At 37.9% G+C, this 21290-nt stretch overlaps 3 protein-coding genes across 11 annotated transcripts; 2 read left to right on the forward strand and 1 right to left on the reverse strand.

Annotated features, from left to right (window-relative positions):
- Positions 1 to 472: 472 nt before the first annotated feature.
- LOC148059451 (tumor necrosis factor receptor superfamily member 14-like) lies at positions 473 to 2551 on the forward strand. The gene is made up of 7 exons (XM_087780830.1): positions 473 to 626; positions 993 to 1095; positions 1171 to 1296; positions 1373 to 1522; positions 1594 to 1681; positions 1750 to 1904; positions 1987 to 2551. The coding sequence occupies exons 1-7, from the start codon at positions 591 to 593 to the stop codon at positions 2190 to 2192; spliced, it is 864 nt and encodes a 287-aa protein (XP_087636956.1). The 5' UTR covers positions 473 to 590; the 3' UTR covers positions 2193 to 2551.
- A 1009-nt stretch (positions 2552 to 3560) lies between these two features.
- LOC148059452 (tumor necrosis factor receptor superfamily member 14-like) lies at positions 3561 to 19802 on the forward strand. 6 transcript variants are annotated; one of them, XM_087780838.1, is made up of 8 exons: positions 16492 to 16576; positions 17751 to 17854; positions 18224 to 18326; positions 18544 to 18669; positions 18746 to 18895; positions 18967 to 19054; positions 19123 to 19277; positions 19359 to 19802. In XM_087780838.1, the coding sequence occupies exons 2-8, from the start codon at positions 17819 to 17821 to the stop codon at positions 19526 to 19528; spliced, it is 828 nt and encodes a 275-aa protein (XP_087636964.1). In that variant the 5' UTR covers positions 16492 to 16576; positions 17751 to 17818; the 3' UTR covers positions 19529 to 19802. The 6 variants fall into 6 exon arrangements, with proteins under 6 accessions (XP_087636968.1, XP_087636964.1, XP_087636967.1 ...); XM_087780841.1 differs by having other exon boundaries at positions 16518 to 16576; positions 17768 to 17854; XM_087780837.1 differs by lacking the exon at positions 16492 to 16576 and adding an exon at positions 17382 to 17604 and having other exon boundaries at positions 17705 to 17854.
- LOC148059453 (tumor necrosis factor receptor superfamily member 14-like) lies at positions 4721 to 8600 on the reverse strand. Of its 4 annotated transcripts, none has more exons than XM_087781417.1 (8): positions 8509 to 8600; positions 8262 to 8348; positions 6938 to 7040; positions 6607 to 6732; positions 6381 to 6530; positions 6222 to 6309; positions 6002 to 6153; positions 4721 to 5918 (listed from the first exon to the last, which is right to left on the reverse strand). In XM_087781417.1, exons 2-8 carry the CDS (start codon positions 8295 to 8297, stop codon positions 5857 to 5859), a joined length of 717 nt encoding a protein of 238 aa, XP_087637543.1. In that variant the 5' UTR covers positions 8298 to 8348; positions 8509 to 8600; the 3' UTR covers positions 4721 to 5856. The 4 variants fall into 4 exon arrangements, with proteins under 4 accessions (XP_087637543.1, XP_087637542.1, XP_087637544.1 ...); XM_087781416.1 differs by having other exon boundaries at positions 8262 to 8410; XM_087781418.1 differs by having other exon boundaries at positions 8262 to 8425; positions 8509 to 8592.
- Positions 19803 to 21290: the final 1488 nt, after the last annotated feature.

Here is a 21290-nt window from a genome sequence, read left to right on the forward strand (position 1 = left end):
AAAAATTAAAATGTTTTTATTTATTTAAAAATAAACTTAAGTTTTCAATACAGAAATGATTGATTTAAGCATGAAAAAATGAATTCAATGCTTAAAAAAACAAGATTCCAATGAAAAAAAAGATAAATTGTTTAAAGAAATCTGCAATGCAAAAACCAACATGAATGCTTTCTGTTGAATATTCTTATTCCAAAATATATTTTCTAAATTCAACATATACTTTTCAGCCAATATTTGATTGACAGCTGTCACTCATCTAATCCCACAATCAACCAGCAGGCAAGTTCAAGGTAATAATCGATTTATTTATATAAAAAGATTAAAGAAACTATAAAATATTCTCATCTGATAATTTCCAGGAAGACCAGAGAGTGAGTGACACATACTTGTGGACTTTGATTCCTCACTTTAATGGCAGTCACCTCGCCTTAACACGCAAACGGAACACGGGATTCGTTCGATTTTCCTGTATTCAGCGTCACAAATGAAGGAAAGTAGAGTCACCAGGTTTTTTCACTCCAGATGTTCCTTGTTGACAGATGTTTTTAAACCAGAGATCATGAATGAATTCTGGATAAAATCCTGAAAACATGACGATCGGATTTATGTCAATTCTTCTTTTACTGGTGAGTTTTTTTTGTTTATTTTTCTTTACGATACAATTTTCACTGTGAGATTATTTGTAGTAAATAATTGAGTGTGATCTTCAACCAGAATAGTTACTGTGTGTGTGATTCTATAACATGTTCTTAATATGAAGGTATTTTGTTGATGGTAAAACCATGAATCAGTCCTTTATCTTGTTAAAACTGTGAAGTATAATGTTAAGAATGTCAACAGAATAATACGATTTAAAGACAGACAAATATTAAACCATTTATTTTGATTTAAATATTAGTCGCTTTTGTCAGTGTTAAATATTTGCATGAACAACTGAGCATTATTTCTCTGATCAGTGATGAAGATGATTTTATGTTGTTTTGTTTATACAGTTGTTTTCTACTATAATGGAGGTAAACACACTCACCTGTGACTCGTATGAATATGTGTTGAGATCAGACGAAGGAGAAGAATGTTGTCCAAAGTGTATTCCAGGTAAGATCCAGTCTGTGACTCTATAAGTGTTGATTTCTGTCACTTAAACTAGTCATCTATTATTTTGTCTAACAGGTTACAAAGTAAGAGTTTATTGCACAGAATTTCAAGGTACGTCCTGTATTTCCTGTGATGATGGAACTTACATGAACAAATATAACGGAGAGAAACATTGTTTCAAGTGTCTGGTCTGTACTGAAGGTAAAGTTTGTTCTTCACTAGAATGATGAGTTGGTCAGTATGTAGATGTGATGTAGAATTTGTTATTGACTAACAGGACTGAGAGAGATCAGATCCTGTACCTTCACAGCAAACAGCAAGTGTGAACCTCTGGAGGGTTTTTTCTGTGTGGACGGCTCAGTGGACACATGTGTGGCAGCACAGCAACACTCCACATGTGAACCAGGACAGTTCATCATCAGAGCAGGTGAGTTTCACATCCAACATGTGAAATGCAAGAGTGCAGAAACTATAAGACACACACAATGTTCTTCACAGGAACGTCCTCCACAGACACTGAGTGTGGAACCTGCAGTGAAGGAACATTTTCAAATGGAACGTTCACGTCATGTCAGGATCACAAACAGTGAGTGAAGCTTCACAAATGTTTGCTCCAGATGTTTTCTTCTAAACTGTCTCCACTTGTCTTTGTAGATGTTCATTATATCTACGAGAAGGAACCATTTCTTCTGACTCTGTATGTCGAGAAGGTTTGACACCAGGAGAAGAGGCTGGAATTGTTGTTGCTGTGATTATGATCGTTCTACTGATCACATGTTCTGTAGTTTGGTTTATAAAAAGACAAAGAGGTAAAAGTCCATGAGATCACATTTTTACATTGATTTATGAACATCTTGGGTTTTTTTTAAAAATATTTTTCTTCTTAACCAGACAAAAAACATAACCCAGGGAAGACCCAGGACACACTGAAGAACCATGTTCCTCTACTGGGCTGGAAACACAGGAGGGTTCTCCAGAAAGAGCTGGACGATGTAACTGGGGAGAAGAAAGTATGGACCTCTGCTGAAGCTGCTGCCCCCGCGACAAGAATCCAGATAAACAGACCAGAGAGACAGCAGACGTTGAATATGAACTAAATGGACACGAGGATATTAAAGTAGATTATTCAGTCATTCAATAGAATGTTTCAGTTTTATACAATATGAAAAATGTGTTTATAAATTATCTGTTCAGTGAACAGAACATATTTCTGTTTTTTTTCATTTGCCTGTGTGTGTGTATCTTAGTCTGTGATATAGAAAACATCCAGTTCGTAACTTTTCATTAATCTCATGAATGTCTGATCAGTTGATAAAGAGTCATTTTTCTGTTTCACCTGAGCTTCTTATCATCTGGGGAAATGTGATTGTAAAATATTGTTTTTGTTCACTGTTATACTAGATCAACTCAGTATAAACTGTTGTCAACATTGAAGTCAAATAAGCTCCAGAAATGATACTTTGTGATGAAGTCTTAATGTTAAAAGAGAAAAATGTAATAATATCTTTAATGAATCAATTCATGTACATTTATATCAAACCTGCTATTCCCTGCATGATGGGATCAGAAACACTAGAATTCTACTTTCTCTGCACGTTTTAGATTTACAACACATGAACATACAGTAGATCTGACTTAATTATAAGGTCATGTATGTCATTAATCATTTTTTTACTTAATGACGACATGATTAAAAATGTGAACTGCAGTCACACTACAAGTTTATGTCCATAATCCTTAGATATTCTCTCCAAATGAGAACAATTTAACAGAAGACTTTAACATTACCTTGGCTGTGGTCATGATCTGTAGACAGAAGCTTCACCTGCACAGGTGATCTCATTAGCTCGTCCTCTCTCTCCACCTGCACGCAAAGCAACTTGTACTCTCTGCTGCCCTCTAGTGTTACTAAAACTATTCATTATATCCAATAAACAAACCTACAGAAAGACTTCACAGTGTGGGTCATTCTTTTTTTCCAAGTGTCCCCATTTTGTCTCAAACATCAATATAACTAATATTTAACACTAATTGGTAAATAGCAAACATTTATGCTTCATTACAGTTGAAACAATTGTTCTCTGGTAACAAATATTTATCATTAAACATGTGTGTTCATGTATGATCCATGGCACTCGTCATGGTGGACAAATATGATATATGGTGACATTAAATTATCTTTTCTGTCAAGGATAAGGATGTTGAAGGAGTGACGTCACAGTGTCCACTGTTGAAGGATAAGGATGTTGAGTGTCCAGCTGGAAGGAGCAGAGGTACATGTTGTTGTTTATTAAAGTCTCTTTTCATTTGATTGACATGGGTAAAAGTAACGCTAAGTTTAAGTGAAGGTATCAAGACCTGTCGCCCTTCCCAGCTATCTTCTAAATAAATAAGATATACAAGATATATTTTTTAATGTGGGCTGACGTGACGGTCGTTCGCTGACTGCGGGCTGTGGACTTTGATTCTTCAAATGACTCCACAAGTCTTTCAGAAAGACGCTGCAGGGTCAGAACCAACACAACCGACAAGAAACCTTTTGAATATTCTCAGGGAAATGGTGAGCAAATGAAAGTGTGCAATTGTTGTGTAGTGTTGTGTTTCTAATGTAAGACAAGGACCAGAATGTTAAAGATTTAAAAGGTTTTTTTCCTGTATTCAGCGTCACAAATGAAGGAAAGTAGAGTCACCAGGTTTTTTCACTCCAGATGTTCCTTGTTGACAGATGTTTTTAAACCAGAGATCATGAATGAATTCTGGATAAAATCCTGAAAACATGACGATCGGATTTATGTCAATTCTTCTTTTACTGGTGAGTTTTTTTTGTTTTTTTTTCGTTACGATACAATTTTCAATGCAAGATTATTTGTAGTAAATCATTTAGTGTGATCTTCAACCAGAATAGTTACTGTGTGTGTGATTCTATAACATGAATCAAATTCCACAACATTTAAAGGTAGGACGGACACTACTATTCCTGTTTTCCTGTTTTTACTATTCCTGACAACAACAACATGTACCTCTGCTCCTTCCAGCTGGACACTCAACATCCTTTTCCTTCAACAGTGGACACTGTGACATCACTCCTTCAACATCCTTATCCTTGACAGAAAAGATCATTTAATGTCACCATATAATCATCATGACGAGTGCCATGGATCAGACATGAACACACATGTTTAATGATAAATATTTGTTACCAGAGAACAAATGTTTCAACTGTAATGAAGCATAAATGTTTGCTATTTACCAATTAGTGTTAAATATTAGTTATATTGATGTTTGAGATAAAATGGGGACACTTGGAAAAAAGATTGACCCACAATGTGAAGTTTTTCTGTAGGTTTGTTTATTGGACATAATGAATAGTTTTAGTAACACTAGAGGGCAGCAGAGAGTACAAGTTGCTTTGCGTGCAGGTGGAGAGAGAGGACGAGCTAATGAGATCACCTGTGCAGGTGAAGCTTCTGTCTACAGAGCATGACCACAGCCAAGGTAATGTTAAAGTCTTCTGTTAAATTGTTCTCATTTGGGGAGAATATCTAAGGATTATGGACATAAACTTGTAGTGTGACTGCAGTTCACACTTTTATTGATGTCGTCATTAAGTAGAAAAATGATTAATGACATACATGACCTTATAATTAAGTCAGATCTACTGTATGTTCATGTGTTGTAAATCTAAAACGTACAGAGAAAGTAGAATTCTAGTGTTTCTGATCCCATCATGCAGGGAATAGCAGGTTTGATATAAATGTACATGAATTGATTCATTAAAGATATTAATACATTTTTCTCTTTTAACATTAAGACTTCATCACAAAGTATCATTTCTGGAGCTTATTTGACTTCAATGTTGACAACAGTTTATACTGAGTGGATCTAGTATAACACTGACAGACCCGGCTGCAGAAAAACATTTAAGGGGGGGCATTACATTTTTTCAGGGGGCAAACTTTTCAACCTAAGAACATATTGGCTTCAGGCTGAACAATGGCTCTGGGTCGACTCGCACAGTACAGAGAAATAATTCTCCCATTACTAAAAAGTGACGGTTGATCCCAAAATCTAAAAAAAAACAAAACAACTAAGGTAAGTAAGGTAAAACTTTATTGATCCCTCAGGAGGTCTCCTTCGGGAAATAGTTGTTTTCCAATAGCCAGCAATTTTTCATAAACAATAAAAAATAATAAATAAAAAATAAAATAAGAAGAAGAACATAAAGAGAAAGAACAAGATGACACAATCTAAGTCTAAAGATTAAGAACATAGGTCAAAGAAAAACAACAAAGACAAAGGATACAAAGACTAACATAGAACAGAACATCCAGATACTCTCACTCCACTCCTGCCCCCGAACTCAGAATGAAGGAGGAATGAATGAGTCCCTGAGTCCATTTGTTTTGCACCTGGGTAGGAGCATTCGTGCTCTCATTCTGCTTCTTTGCTCACTGATGACAGTGTTCAGAGGATGACTGTCATCATCCATGATGGACATTAGTTTGTTCAATGATCTCCTCTCAGCAACTGTCACCAGTGAGTCCAGCTTCATTCCAACCACAGAGCTCCTGATCAACCTGTCCAACCTGTTGACACTCCTCTTGGTCACATTTCCACTAACAACTAACAACAGTTTAGTGCTGTGTCCATGTATTAAACTAAAGCACCACAGCTTCACTTCTACTAAAAACTTTAGCACTGAAGTCAACCTGAACACTGGAACCCTCCTGTGTTTCCAGCCCAGTGGAGGAACATGGTTCTTCAGTGTGTTCTGGGTCTTCCCTGGGTTCTATCACTGGAACATGCTCTGTTGTGTTTTTTGTCTGGTTAAGAAGAAAAATAATTAAAAAAAAAAAAACAAGATGTTCATAAATCAATGTAAAAATGTGATTTCATGGACTTTTACCTCTTTGTCTTTTTATAAACCAAACTACAGAACATGTGATCAGTAGAACGATCAAAATCATAGCAATAATTCCAGCCTCTTCTCCTGGTGTCAAACCTTCTCGACATACAGAGTCAGAAGAAATGGTTCCTTCTCGTAGATATAATGAACATCTACAAAGACAAGTGGAGACAGTTTAGAAGAAAACATCTGGAGCAAACATTTGTGAAGCTTCACTCACTGTTTGTGATCCTGACATGACGTGAACGTTCCATTTGAAAATGTTCCTTCACTGCAGGTTCCACACTCAGTGTCTGTGGAGGACGTTCCTGTGAAGAACATTGTGTGTGTCTTATAGTTTCTGCACTCTTGCATTTCACATGTTGGATGTGAAACTCACCTGCTCTGATGATGAACTGTCCTGGTTCACATGTGGAGTGTTGCTGTGCTGCCACACATGTGTCCACTGAGCCGTCCACACAGAAAAAACCCTCCAGAGGTTCACACTTGCTGTTTGCTGTGAAGGTACAGGATCTGATCTCTCTCAGTCCTGTTAGTCAATAACAAATTCTACATCACATCTACATACTGACCAACTCATCATTCTAGTGAAGAACAAACTTTACCTTCAGTACAGACCAGACACTTGAAACAATGTTTCTCTCCGTTATATTTGTTCATGTAAGTTCCATCATCACAGGCAGTGCAGGACGTACCTTGAAATTCTGTGCAATCAACTCTTACTTTGTGACCTGATAGACAAAATAATAAATGACTAGTTTAAGTGACAGTTTAAGACTTGATCTCACTATTGTCTGAGAACTGATAATAAAGTCTTGACCACTTCTTACTTAAAATTAAAATAACAATGTCAACATTAAGAGCATGTTTAAAATAAAAGTAAGAAATACAACAAGTCATAAATCAACACTTATAGAGTCGCAGACTGGATCTTACCTGGAATACACTTTGGACAACATTCTTCTTCTTCGTCTGATCTCAACACATATTCAGTGTAGTGACAGGTGAGTGTGTTTACCTCCGTTATAGTGGAAAACAACTGTATAAACAAAACAACATAAAATCATCTTCATCACTGATCAGAGAAATAATGCTCAGTTGTTCATGCAAATATTTAACACTGACAAAAGAGCGACTAATATTTAAATCAAAATAAATGGTTTAATATTTGTCCGTCTTTAAATCGTATTATTCTGTTGGCATTCTTTACATTATACTTCACAGTTTTAACAAGATAAAGGACTGATTCATGGTTTTACCATCAACAAAATACCTTCATATTAAGAACATGTTATAGAATCACACACACAGTAACTATTCTGGTTGAAGATCACACTCAATTATTTACTACAAATAATCTCACAGTGAAAATTGTATCGTAAAGAAAAACAAACAAAAAAACTCACGATGACCTTGACTACTATCATATTAAATTTGGAGAGATTTTACTGTAGAAATTATAGTCATTATTAAATATATTTAAGGAAGACAGTAAAATCTCTCCAAATTTACCATGATTGTAGTCAAGGTCATCATGAATCATAATCCAGTGTAATTTTTCACTAAACTTTTAAGGATTTTTTTAAATTCAATTTTGAAAATGTTGTCATTAACATATAATGACTTTATTTAAGGATCATTTATTTCAAATTTCTACAGTAAAATCTCTCCAAATTTACCAGGATAGTAGTCAAAGTCTTCATGAAGCATAATCCAGTGTAATTTTTCACTAAACTTTTAAGAGTTTCATTCTATGATATTTAAAATAAATGTGTAGTAACTGACAGATTATAATGATATAACTTTGAATTTCCCCCATAGAAGTTTAAGATAGATTTCCGCTATAGCGCTATTAACACAATTTAAATTAGTTAATTCGTATTGTTGGTTAAAATAAATAAATGGAAACATAATTAATATAAATAAATTATATAATCATTTAGTCCAAAGAAAATAGAACATAATTGCATCAGGTTGAATAAATACAACATAAAACATTATTACAGTTAATTTATTGCGTGACAAAAACAATTTTCAAGTTTTCTCAAACTATCTGGTAGCGTTCAGCTTCTTTACCGTAAGCTTAGCAATAGACGCGCAAGATTTATTCAGTGAGGGCTGACGTGACGGTCGTTCGCTGACTGCGGGCTCACGTGATGGCAGTACTATACTGGTTGAAGATCACACTAAATTATTTACCACAAATAATCTCGCAGTGAAAATTGTATCGTAAAGAAAAACAAAACAAAAAAAAACTCACCAGTAAAAGAAGAATTGACATAAATCCGATCGTCATGTTTTCAGGATTTTATCCAGAATTCATTCATGATCCCTGGTTTAAAAACATCTGTCAACAAGGAAAATCTGGAGTGAAAAAACCTGGTGACTCTACTTTGCTCCTTTATGACGCTGAAAACAGGAGAACTTTTAAATCTTTAACATTCTGGTCCTTGTCTTACATTAGAAACACAACACTACACAACAATTGCACACTTTCATTTGCTCACCATTTCCCTGAGAAAATTCAAAAAGTTTCTTGTCGGTTGTGTTGGTTCTGATCCTGCAGCGTCTTCCTGAACATCTTGTGGAACCAGTTCAAGAATCAAATTCCACAACATTTAAATGTAGGACGGACACTACTATTCCTGTTTTCCGTTTGCGCATGCCCGCGAGGTGACTGCCGTGCCCGCGAGGTGACTGCCGTCCAGGGCCGGGTCTAGGCGGGGGCAAGATGGGGCCTGGCCCCCTCAAATAAATGTTGTGCCCCCTCAAACTAAATCCCCCAAAATATATTAAATTTCATATATTTTTTATTATCTCATGCTTCTCTCCTCCGCTCCACTTCTTAATGTCTTGCTTGCCCCCTCAAATATAAAATATATCAAGTTGTTTCTCACCTGCGCTCCATCTCCCATTTGCGCTCTGCTCAGTGTATCGGCCTGCTGCCGGTTCACTGTGAGGGATGCTGTCTGCCCAACTTCCAATCACCCTTTAGTATGCAAATGAGCTAGTGTTTCTAATAGCAGCTTGCAGCAGTAAACTGCGAAACAAAGGAGCTCTGTTAAATTCTGCATAGTGTTTTGTGTAGTGACATACTTAATTGCTAATAACATAATAAAAACAAGAGTTAATATTTTTCTTGAAAATCTTTATTTGCTCAGTCAACAACAACCAAAACCACATAACCAAATTCTTGTAGTAGCTAAGCTGTAGCCTATTCTCCTAGATCAGGGTGTGTGTGGGCCCACAGTCCCTGTCACGTGTCACAGCACGGGGAGAGAGCACTGTCCACTCCCTGCCACAGACTGAGCACAAATGATCTGTGCGTGGAGACCCCTAAAGAAAGCCCCGCCACCCCACCCAACTTCTGCAATCTGGCTGCTATTTTACAATCCCATCTTCACTTTTCCACTCCTGTAAAACTTTCAGCAGACTTGTCCCAACCTTGTGTATCTCATTCTCCTCAGGGCCTTGTAAACAAGTGACAAACAACACTAGTGTAGAGATTGCTTGCATTCCATTCTGCTGATCATTCTGAGGTTACATATACAATGCATCTGTTTTTCAGAGCTTTTAAAAAACATACTCCTCCTGCCCCTACCAATGGAGATCATGGTGGCAATGCTCTAGCTAGCACCTCAGCAGCTAGCGCTGCACCTACCCCTACCAGTGTTGTAGCTAGCAGCGCATAAGCTAACGTTAGTAGTGGTTCTGCTGCCTGCATCACTCCAGCAGTAGCTAGCATAACACCAGCAAGCACTACTTCTACTCTACCTCCTCCTTTCCCAGCTGTTCTTACAGTTAACCCCAAACTTCCCATTTTACCCAGTGACTTAACCACCATTGTACCATCTCAGCTATTATCAAGTAGCTACCCAAAACGTGCATTTAGCAAAAAACTGATACCGGTACCGCACACGACCATGGCTTGAATACTCTGCTGAACGGGATGCATGTTTCTGCTTTCCCTGTCGCAAATACAGTACTGTGAATGAGAGGGATGTTGTGTTCACTCTGACTGGTTTCAACAACTGGAAAGTTGCACTGGAAAGTGACAAAGGGCTGCAGAGGCATGTGTCCTCCCACAACCATGTGCATGCTTCTACTCTCTGGGCTGAGCACCAGAAGAGAGAGGCTACTGGGGGAAATGTTGACACATTATTGGTTGGCAAGACACGGGTAGAGAAAAACCGGTACTATGTTGAGAGTGTGGGCAACGCTGTGAAGTTCCTCTGTGTCAATGAGTTGAGTCTACGTGGAACAACGGAACACAGGCGTGATGCTGCTGGTCATGATGATGATGATATTGCTTCTGGGCTTTTTCTTAAGTTAATGGAATATACCCTTGAGAAAGATGAAAAACTAGCCAGCATCGCCAAGGGTATCCCAATGAATGCATCATATACATCAAATCACATACAAAATGAAATTATTGACACACTGGCAAACATGGTGCTCGGAGAGATTAAAAAAAAATATGAAAATGCTGATGCTGTGGGTTTTTGCCTCAAGAGTGATGGGAGCAGGGACAGGTGTAATGTCGAAAACCGTCAGTTATGATTGTCAGTGCTTCCCTACCCGAGGAGCATCTCATTGGGTTGCTTGACCTCGACCAACTAGATGCACAGTACATAACCTCTGAGATCCTGAAGTGCCTCTCTGATGCTGGTTACAGTGCTGACAACATTCTGAGCCAGTGTTATGATGGAGCTTCAGTGATGAGTGGGGTGAGAGGAGGTGTTCAAGCTCTGCTCCAACAGAAGCTGGGAAAGTATATACCCTACATTCACTGCTACAACCACCAACTGCACCTTGGTTGGTAGGTTGCCATGCAGAGCGAACAATGTACTAAAAGATTTTTTGATCCGTCTTTGTCCTTGTACAACTTTTTTCAGCACCACTACATCACTAGAAAATATGATGCTCCTAATCTTAGGAGGCCAATTCAAATCCGATGGACTAGCCACTATGAGGTGACACGTTGCATTACTGAGAATGAAGATCAAATAATCACTGTTCTGTCTGAGGTGGCAACGGATGATGATGCTGCAGTGGATCTGAGCACTGAAGCATCAGGCCTGCTCTGCCAGATTAAGAGGCAGCACTTCTTTAAAATTGGCAAGTTTCTGGTGCAAGTGCTTGGTCTACTGCAGGGGTGTCAAACTGGTTTTCACCAGGGGCCACATCATCATAATGGCTGCCCTCAAAGGGCCAGATGTGACTTATAAATGTAACTAAATGTAAGCTAATGTAAAATAAATGTAACTACTCCTTAATGTTAAATGACTTTGAATTTATTACTTGAGAGGGGGCATAACTACTGTAAAACCAACAATTGTGAGCTACTAACAACATGTGTGATGTAGCATTTTACAATAAAATAAAAATAGCTGCACACAGCCTTGCATGTGGTGCACTAAATATATTGCTACACATAAAAATAAGTAAAAACTTACAGCTCAAGACTAATAAGTTGCAACTGAAATAAGTCTGACAAGCAACTTTTCCTGTTGATGCACATGTGTCATCACACGTCATCTCAAGCAGAGAAAAAATAAATAAATTGCAGGAAAATCAGATTGGTGAGTCTTGTGTGTGTGTGTGGAGCAGAAGGGCAAAAGCTCGCTTGATCTTGATTTTCCCAACAAGAAAGAAAGTCTCAGTTCACAACCAGTTATTGGTCACGTTTTTAGGTTCCCCAGCACATATATTGGCTGTGTCAATTCTTGTGGATGAGTAGATGCCTGTGCCTGAACACGACAAGTGGATCCCCTCTCCACCATCCATTGGTCATGTTCTGAAAATAACATTATTTTTAGCTGTGGCTTTCGTGAACACATTCTGCTGTGCTTGCAGTTTGCCTTTTAATTCTTTGGCAATTTGTTGTTTTTCTTGATGGGTAAATGTGGCATACTTAGCTCCGTGTTTGGTGTCAAAATGCCGGCGTAGATTGTACTCTTTGACAACCGACACTGCCTCATAACACCAAAGACATACAGGCCTTTCTCCTTGAAACATGTATTCGCCTTCACACCTTTCTTGAAATAGCCTTTCCTCCGCATCAACTTTTCTCTTCTTGGACATTTTGCTAGGATGTATTTGTGTTTCTCAATTCCACCTGTTCGCATTGATTTGGAGACGCTGCAGCCTAGTGATGCGTCAATCGTGGGAAACATAATACCGGTAGGCATGCATTGTGGGTAAATGTAGGTTTCTTTACAAGCCAGCAGCTAGCAACTTGTGCGACACTTTTTCCTGCTGAAATCGGTCATGTGACAGGGAGCGATTGACAGGCCAGGGACTGTGTGTGTGTGTGTGTGTGTGTGTGCGTGCCGGTTTTCCCAAAGCAGCGGCGCTAATGAAAACACGTAGCGTGGATGACAATCTCGGGTGGGCTGATGTTGTTGATTCGAGCCAGACAGACCGACAGACAGATCGACAGACAGACAGACTCCCGCTTTGCATTACAACAGGCTGGGCAATGAGACCCCGACCCTGCAGTGACCGCCACAGCGCTGCTGCGCCATGGATTGCGTGCGTGCCTGCGCTTGTGAAAACCTGACCGAGTCAGAGTAGGGAAAGCAAGCAGCGCGAATAAAATAAGGAAAACCATTTTGTCTGTTGTGGGATTGGTTTGTCGGACAAGTTTTTTTTTTTTTTTAATTAATTAAATTTTTTTTTTTTGCTAATTGGTCAAGGTAAGGCAGGCGGGCCACATAAAATCACATGGCGGGCCACATTTGGCCCGCGGGCCTCGAGTTTGCCACATATAGTCAACTGAAACCAGCAGATGCCATACTACAGTGTCAGTCTGTGGATATATGCAGAGCCTCAAACGAGGTTGGTACAGCACTGGATTCTTTGAGGGCCATGAGAGATCACAGCGATGAGTGGGGAGAGGGAGATCACACAGCAGCTGGGGATGACATTCCAGCAAAGAGAAGGAGAACAATGAATAGGCACCTCAGTCACAGTGTTGTAATTACAACAGTGGGCCCCCCCATAAGACACTTAAAAGACCTCTACTAAACATTCTGGACCGGGCAATTACCGAGTTGGAGACAAGATTCTGCCAGAAGAATTTGGAGCTGATGAAGGCCACGTCCAGCCTTGTGCCTACATCTGGCACATTTCTCCATGAAGCTCTGTTGCATCCTTTGGTTGAGCTGGCTGGCACTGATGCAGGATGTCTGAATAATGAAATCCTGGTGGCAAAGCCCATGTTGCTTAATGAATGCCTCAATGAACCAGATCTGTCTACAGTGTGCAAAACCCTACAGCACTACAAGGCAGCATTTCCCTGGTTGTACAAGTTATACATTACAGCACTGGTCATTGGGGTTTCTTCAGCTGCATATGAGAGCTCTTTCTCCACACTGTCCCGTGTTTTAACCCCCTTTCGCAGAATTATGCTGCATCACAGAAAGAGGAACCTGGTTATCTTGGCCCATGAACAGTCAATTACATACAAGCTGGACATGGACGAATTTGTGAGGGAGTTTGCCAAGGGAAACAGGAGGCTGACGTTGACCTGGAGACCTAGGAGAACTTAAGTAAAATTAGTGGACAGAAAAAATGCTGTAGTTAGCCAACGTTGTTTGTTTTTTCTAGGCTAATAGCCTTTGTTTTATTTCTTTTATTTAAAAAACTAAACAAAAACATCCTCCTAAGGGTGTTATAAAAATAAAAAAAAAATAAAAAAATACAAAAACATCCTCCTGAGTGATTGCCACCTTATCGTGGTCAGGAGGTTTGAGTGCCTCAGTGACCCTAAGAGCTATACCAACAGAAGCTAGTCTTCATAGGGACACCCAAGTTGGGCAGGTCTTAGGGTAGAGGCCTGACAAAGTGCAGTCAGTTTAGGTTGAGGGTAGGACATACAACTAACAACCCAAGTTCATATATGGTTAGTCTAACAACAATAAAATAAGTGTGCCAAGCATTTGAGACCACAGTACTTTACAACGCACCTGTTCAGTGTACCCGCATCCTAGTGAGTGAATTTGTCAATTAGACATGGTAAAAGGTGCTGGAGCACAATGCCCCCTCAAGATTTGTGGCTGCCCTCTCATACATGCCTGTCTAGACCCCGCCCTGCTGCCGTCACGTCAGCCCACATTAAAAAAAACCTTGCGTCTATTTGCTTAAGACGCTGAAAGCAGCTGATACATGAGACCAGACCCGGTGACATGGGCGGGCATTGAGAGGCCATGCCCGCCCTGGCAGGAAGGTAGTTTTTTTCCGTAAGAATGATCAACCCTCTGCTCTGTCGAACGAAGCCAAAGCGCTGTTACGCCTATTACAGGTAATGTTAATGTACAATGTTGTAGCTCAACTCTTGAGTTATTTTCATGTGAGAACACACAACAACGCTAACAGCAATCCGGGATTCAAAATATGTTTGTTTATTATCTCTCAACACAGACCCATCAATGTCAAGAGAACAGCGCAACTAGTGGTCATTAGGTTCCACTACAGTTATTGTTATCATTTGACATTAATGGTTACAGTTGCTTAAAGAGTCAGTCATTGGTTTTGGTTTTCAGTATGGACATCCGTAATACCCTGACAAGAAAAAGTAACAAGGAGAGCGAGCAGGAAGACCATCCATGTCTACTGAAAACACACTGAAGTCAACCTGAACCCTGGAGTGAACATTCAAACTGAGAGAGTAGCTGCAGCTAAAGCTTTACTTGAACTCACCAAGACTCCTGCCTTGGACTTGGGCTCAGTGAAAGTTCAGTATTGTTTTTATTGTACCTTTTAAAAGCAAGGCTCCCGTAGAATGAGCCTGTATTGTCATGTTGGTCATTTGGTGACCTTTAAAAAACATATTTTTCAGCCACTGGGCTTCATCAAGTATCAAACAGATCACACATCACACCTACCATGATTTTGTTCAATGAGATGAAAACTTATTTGATGTTCAATCCAGTGTTCAGGTTGACTTCAGTGCTAAATTTTTGAGTAGAAGTGAAATGTGACTAAGAGGAGTGTCAACAGGTTGGACAGGTTGATCAGGAGCTCTGTGGTTGGAATGAAGCTGGACTCACTGGTGACAGTTGCTGAGAGGAGATCATTGAACAAACTACTGTCCATCATGAATGATGACAGTCATCCTCTGAACACTGTCATCAGTGAGCAGAGAAGCAGAATGAGAGCACGAATGCTCCTACCCAGGTGCAAAACAAATGGACTCAGGGACTCATTCATTCCTCCTTCATTCTGAGTTCGGGGGCAGGAGTGGAGTGAGAGTATCTGGATGTTCTGTTCTATGTTAGTCTTTGTATCCTTTGTCTTTGTTGTTTTTCTTTGACCTATGTTCTTAATCTTTAGACTTAGATTGAGTCATCTTGTTCTTTCTCTTTATGTTCTTCTTATTTTATTTTTTATTTATTATTTTTTATTGTTTATGAAAAATTGCTGGCTATTGGAAAAAAACTATTTCCCGAAGGAGACCTCCTGAGGGATCAATAAAGTTTTACCTTACTTACCTTAGTTGTTTTGTTTTTTTTTAGATTTTGGGATCAACTGTCACTTTTTAGTAATGAGAGAATTATTTCTCTGTACTGTGCGAGTCGACCCAGAGCCATTGTTCAGCCTGAAGCCAATACATTCTTAGGTTGAAAAGTTTGCCCCCCTGAAAAAATGTAATGCCCCCCCTTAAATGTTTTTCTGCAGCCGGGTCTGTCAGTGTTATACTAGATCCACTGAGTGTAAACTGTTGAACATTGAAGTAAAATAAGCTCCAGAAATGATACTTTGTGATGAAGTCTTAATGTTAAAAGAGAAAAATGTAATAGTATCTTTAATGAATCAATTTATGTACATTTATATCAAACCTGCTATTCCCTGCATGATGGGATCAGAAACACTAGAATTCTACTTTCTCTGTACGTTTTAGATTTACAACACATGAACATACAGTAGATCTGACTTAATTATAAGGTCATGTATGTCATTAATCATTTTTCTACTTAATGACGACATCATTAAAAGTGTGAACTGCAGTCACACTACAAGTTTATGTCCATAATCCTTAGATATTCTCTCCAAATGAGAACAATTTAACAGAAGACTTTAACATTACCTTGGCTGTGGTCATGCTCTGTAGACAGAAGCTTCACCTGCACAGGTGATCTCATTAGATCTTCCTCTCTCTCCACCTGCACGCAAAGCAACTTGTACTCTCTGCTGCCCTCTAGTGTTACTGAAACTATTCATTATATCCAATAAACAAACCTACAGAAAGACATCACAGTGTGGGTCATTCTTTTTTTCCAAGTGTCCCCATTTTGTCTCAAACATCAATATAACTAATATTTAACACCAATTGGTAAATAGCAAACATTTATGCTTCATTACAGTTGAAACAATTGTTCTCTGGTAACAAATATTTATCATTAATTACATGTGTGTTCATGTATGATCCATGGCACTCGTCATGATGGACAAATATGTTATGGTGAAATTAAATTATCTTTTCTGTCAAGGATAAGGAAGTTGAAGGAGTGACGTCACAGTGTCCACTGTTGAAGGATAAGGATGTTGAGTGTCCAGCTGGAAGGAGCAGAGGTACATGTTGTTGTTTATTAAAGTCTATTTTCATTTGATTGACATGGGTAAATGTAACGCTAAGTTCAAGTGAAGGTATCAAGACCTGTCGCCCTTCCCAGCTATCTTCTAAATAAATAAGATATAAACTAGATTTATGCTTCATTTATCTCCGTTGGTTTTACTGTAGTAATGATAGATTTGAACTCTACAGCAAAAACGGGTCCTAAACATGTGTTGGTGCAGGAGGAGGTTTAGATAAAAACAAACAAATCCAGCATAGCCTTATTCGAAAGTGAAACTAAACCGAACTAAACCTCTCACGAGGCACTTTAAGGCGCGGAGAAGAACCCCATGTTTTCAAGTTAAATCTTCTACGACAACAAGGAAACTCATCATTTATTTCTGATTATTCGAAATAAAACATCGAATTTTTGGATTAAAATGTAGATTCTCATTTAGAGAATTTTCTTTAATTTAATTTTGAAAATGTCTGCATTAACATATGACTATATTTAATGATCGTTTATTTCAAATTTCTACAGTAAAATCTCTCCAAATTGACCATGATAGTAGTCAAGGTCTTCATGAAGCATAATCTAGTGCAATTTTTCACTAAGCTTTTAAGAGTATAATTCTATGATATTTAAAATAAATGTGTAGTTTCTTTTACATATTATATAATGATATGACTTTTAAATCTACGTCAAAGTTCAGATACATTTTCCGCTATATCCGTATTAACACAATTGTTGTTGGTTAAAATAAATAAATAAATAAAATTATAAATATAGATAAATCTTATAATCATTTATTCCAAAGACAGTAGAACAGGATTGCATCAGGTTGAATAAAAACAATATAAAACATTATTATTGTTACTTTATTGCAATTTTCAAGTGGTCTCATGTATCAGGTGCTTTTAGCGTCTTTACCGTTAGCTTAGCAATAGACGCGCAAGGTTTTTTTTAATGTGGGCTGACGTGGCGGTCGCTCGCTGACTGTGGGCACAACCGACAATAAACCTTTTGAATTTTCTCAGGGAAATGGTCAGCAAATGAAAGTGTGCAGTTGTTGTGTAGCGTTGTTTTTCTAATGTAACACAAGGACCAGGATGTTAAAGATTTAAAAGTTGTTTCCTGTATTCAGCGTCACAAATGAAGGAAAGTAGAGTCACCAGGTTTTTTCACTCCAGATGTTCCTTGTTGACAGATGTTTTTAAACCAGAGATCATGAATGAATTGTGGATAAAATCCTGAAAACATGACGATCGGATTTATGCCAATTCTTCTTTTACTGGTGAGTTTTTTTTTGTTTATTTTTCTTTACGATACAATTTTCACTGTGAGATTATTTGTAGTAAATAATTGAGTGTGATCTTCAACCAGAATAGTTACTGTGTGTGTGATTCTATAACATGTTCTTAATATGAAGGTATTTTGTTGATGGTAAAACCATGAATCAGTCCTTTATCTTATTAAAACTGTGAAGTATAATGTAAAGAATGTCAACAAAATAATAAGATTTAAAGACGGACAAATATTAAACCATTTATTTTGATTTAAATATTAGTCACTCTTTTGTCAGTGTTGAATATTTGCATGAACAACTGAGCATTATTTCTCTGATCAGTGATGAAGATGATTTTGTGTTGTTTTGTTTACACAGTTGTTTTCTACTATAACGGAGGTAAACACACTCACCTGTGACTCGTATGAATATGTGTTGAGATCAGACGAAGGAGAAGAATGTTGTCCAAAGTGTATTCCAGGTAAGATCCAGTCTGCGACTCTATAAGTGTTGATTTATGACTTGTTGTATTTTTAACCTATTTTCTGACTTTTATTTTAAACATGCTCTGAATGTTGACATTGTTATTTTAATTTTAAGTAAAAAGTGGTCGAGACTTTATTATCAGTTCTCACACAATAGTGAGATCAAGTCTTAAACTGTCACTTAAACTAGTCATTTATTATTTTGTCTAACAGGTTACAAAATAAGAGTTGATTGCACAGAATTTCAAGCTACGTCCTGCACTGCCTGTGATGATGGAACTTACATGAACAAATATAACGGAGAGAAACATTGTTTCAAGTGTCTGGTCTGTATTGAAGGTAAAGTTTGTTCTTCACTAGAATGATGAGTTGGTCAGTATGTAGATGTGATGTAGAATTTGTTATTGACTAACAGGACTGAGAGAGATCAGATCCTGTACCTTCACAGCAAACAGCAAGTGTGAACCTCTGGAGGGTTTTTTCTGTGTGGACGGCTCAGTGGACACATGTGTGGCAGCACAGCAACACTCCACATGTGAACCAGGACAGTTCATCATCAGAGCAGGTGAGTTTCACATCCAACATGTGAAATGCAAGAGTGCAGAAACTATAAGACACACACAATGTTCTTCACAGGAACGTCCTCCACAGACACTGAGTGTGGAACCTGCAGTGAAGGAACATTTTCAAATGGAACGTTCACGTCATGTCAGGATCACAAACAGTGAGTGAAGCTTCACAAATGTTTGCTCCAGATGTTTTCTTCTAAACTGTCTCCACTTGTCTTTGTAGATGTTCATTATATCTACGAGAAGGAACCATTTCTTCTGACACTGTATGTCGAGAAGGTTTGACACCAGGAGAAGAGGCTGGAATTAATGTTGCTGTGATTTTGATCGTTCTACTGATCACATGGTCTGTAGTTTGGTTTATGAAAAGACAAAGAGGTAAAAGTCCATGAGATCACATTTTTACATTGATTTATGAACATCTTGGGTTTTTTTTAAATTATTTTTCTTCTTAACCAGACAAAAAACATAACCCAGGGAAGACCCAGGACACACTGAAGAACCATGTTCCTCCACTGGGCTGGAAACACAGGAGGGTCCTCCAGAAAGAGCTGGACGATGTAACTGGGGAGAAGAAAGTATGGACCTCTCTGCTGAAGCTGCTGCCCCCGCGACAAGAATCCAGATAAACAGACCAGAGACAGCAGACGTTGAATATGAACTAAATGGACACGAGGATATTAAAGTAGATTGTTCAGTCATTCAATAGAATGTTTCAGTTTTATACAATATGAAAAATGTGTTTATAAATTATCTGTTCAGTGAACATAACATATTTCTGTTTATTTTCATTTCCCTGTGTGTGTGTATCTTAGTCTGTGATATAGAAAACGTCCAGTTTGTCACTTTTCATTAATCTCATAAATGTCTGATCAGTTGATAAAGAGTCATTTTTCTGTTTCACCTGAGCTTCTTATCATCTGGGGAAATGTGATTGTAAAATATTGTTTTTGTTCACTGTTATACTAGATCCACTCAGTATAAACTGTTGAACATTGAAGTAAAATAAGCTCCAGAAATGATACTTTGTGATGAAGTCTTAATGTTAAAAGAGAAAAATGTAATAATATCTTTAATGAATCAATTCATGTACATTTATATCAAACCTGCTATTCCCTGCATGATGGGATCAGAAACACTAGAATTCTACTTTCTCTGTACGTTTTAGATTTACAACACATGAACATACAGTAGATCTGACTTAATTATAAGGTCATGTATGTCATTAATCATTTTTCAACTTAATGACGACATCATTAAAAGTGTGAACTGCAGTCACACTACAAGTTTATGTCCATAATCCTTAGATATTCTCTCCAAATGAGAACAATTTAACAGAAGAGTTTAACATTACCTTGGCTGTGGTCATGCTCTGTAGACAGAAGCTTCACCTGCACAGGTGATCTCATTAGATCTTCCTCTCTCTCCACCTGCACGCAAAGCAACTTGTACTCTCTGCTGCCCTCTAGTGTTACTACAACTGTTCATTATATCCAATAAACAAACCAGTTTATTGAAACAGTCATTCTTTTTTTTTCAAGTGTCCCCATTTTGTCTCAAACATCAATATAACTAATATTTAACACTAATTGGTAAATAGCAAACATTTATGCTTCATTACAGTTGAAACAATTGTTCTCTGGTAACAAATATTTATCATTAAACATGTGTGTTCATGTATGATCCATGGCACTCGTCATGATGGACAAATATGATGGAAAAACATTATATTAGTGTCAGTACAGTACACGATGTTGGAAATCAAAGATGCATTTGCGCATGTGTTGTCCACCTACATGGAGGTTTATAACAGTCAAAGTCACTACGACAACCGCAACTATAAAAAAAAGAAATTGCGCATTTGTGAAGGTGTTACGGTAGTGAGAGAACAGTCACACGCAGAAGAATCTACGAAACTATCACTGATAGATTCTTAAAAATCATCTGATATTAAATTATCTTTTCTGTCAAGGATAAGGATTTTGAATGAGTGACGTTCACAGTGTCCACTGTTGAAGGATACAGAGATGGTTATTGACAATAATGTCATATCAAATGACTTTTAAACACATTTTAACAGAACTTAATAGATAAAGGACAATAGATATGAATTAAAACAAGTGTAGACAGTGGAGAATTTTAACCTTTTAGAATTGGGTGTTATTGGTCTGTTTTAGAAACGTATTCACTGATTTGTAAATATATTTGGCTCTTTGGTGTGATGAAGTAAATATGTAGTTTTATGACTTAGCTATGTTGTCTATCTTCTTATCTGAAATTAAATTCAATAAAGTAATTTGAAAAAAAAGAAAAGGGGCAAATTCGAATTTTGGGTGAACTAACACTGAACTACTGGACAGTAACAAGTAAAGACATCGCCCCCGTGTGGAC

This window comes from Callionymus lyra, chromosome 19 (assembly GCF_982586985.1).
Source record: "Callionymus lyra chromosome 19, fCalLyr1.hap1.1, whole genome shotgun sequence".
Taxonomy (NCBI): domain Eukaryota; kingdom Metazoa; phylum Chordata; class Actinopteri; order Syngnathiformes; family Callionymidae; genus Callionymus; species Callionymus lyra.

What these genes read in the sequence shown, in the direction of transcription:
- LOC148059451 (XM_087780830.1), top strand. Translation starts at nt 591, where the DNA reads ATGACGATCGGATTTATGTCAATTCTTCTTTTACTG. An exon ending in TCATGTCAGGATCACAAACA is followed by an intron (nt 1,682 to 1,749) that starts GTGAGTGAAGCT and finishes TTGTCTTTGTAG; the next exon opens with ATGTTCATTATATCTACGAG. An exon ending in GTTTATAAAAAGACAAAGAG is followed by an intron (nt 1,905 to 1,986) that starts GTAAAAGTCCAT and finishes CTTCTTAACCAG; the next exon opens with ACAAAAAACATAACCCAGGG.
- LOC148059452 (XM_087780842.1), top strand. Translation starts at nt 3,872, where the DNA reads ATGACGATCGGATTTATGTCAATTCTTCTTTTACTG. An exon ending in TTGTCCAAAGTGTATTCCAG is followed by an intron (nt 18,327 to 18,543) that starts GTAAGATCCAGT and finishes TTTGTCTAACAG; the next exon opens with GTTACAAAATAAGAGTTGAT. An exon ending in ACAGTTCATCATCAGAGCAG is followed by an intron (nt 18,896 to 18,966) that starts GTGAGTTTCACA and finishes TGTTCTTCACAG; the next exon opens with GAACGTCCTCCACAGACACT.
- LOC148059453 (XM_087781417.1), bottom strand. Translation starts at nt 8,297, where the DNA reads ATGACGATCGGATTTATGTCAATTCTTCTTTTACTG. An exon ending in ACAGTTCATCATCAGAGCAG is followed by an intron (nt 6,310 to 6,380) that starts GTGAGTTTCACA and finishes TGTTCTTCACAG; the next exon opens with GAACGTCCTCCACAGACACT. An exon ending in TCATGTCAGGATCACAAACA is followed by an intron (nt 6,154 to 6,221) that starts GTGAGTGAAGCT and finishes TTGTCTTTGTAG; the next exon opens with ATGTTCATTATATCTACGAG.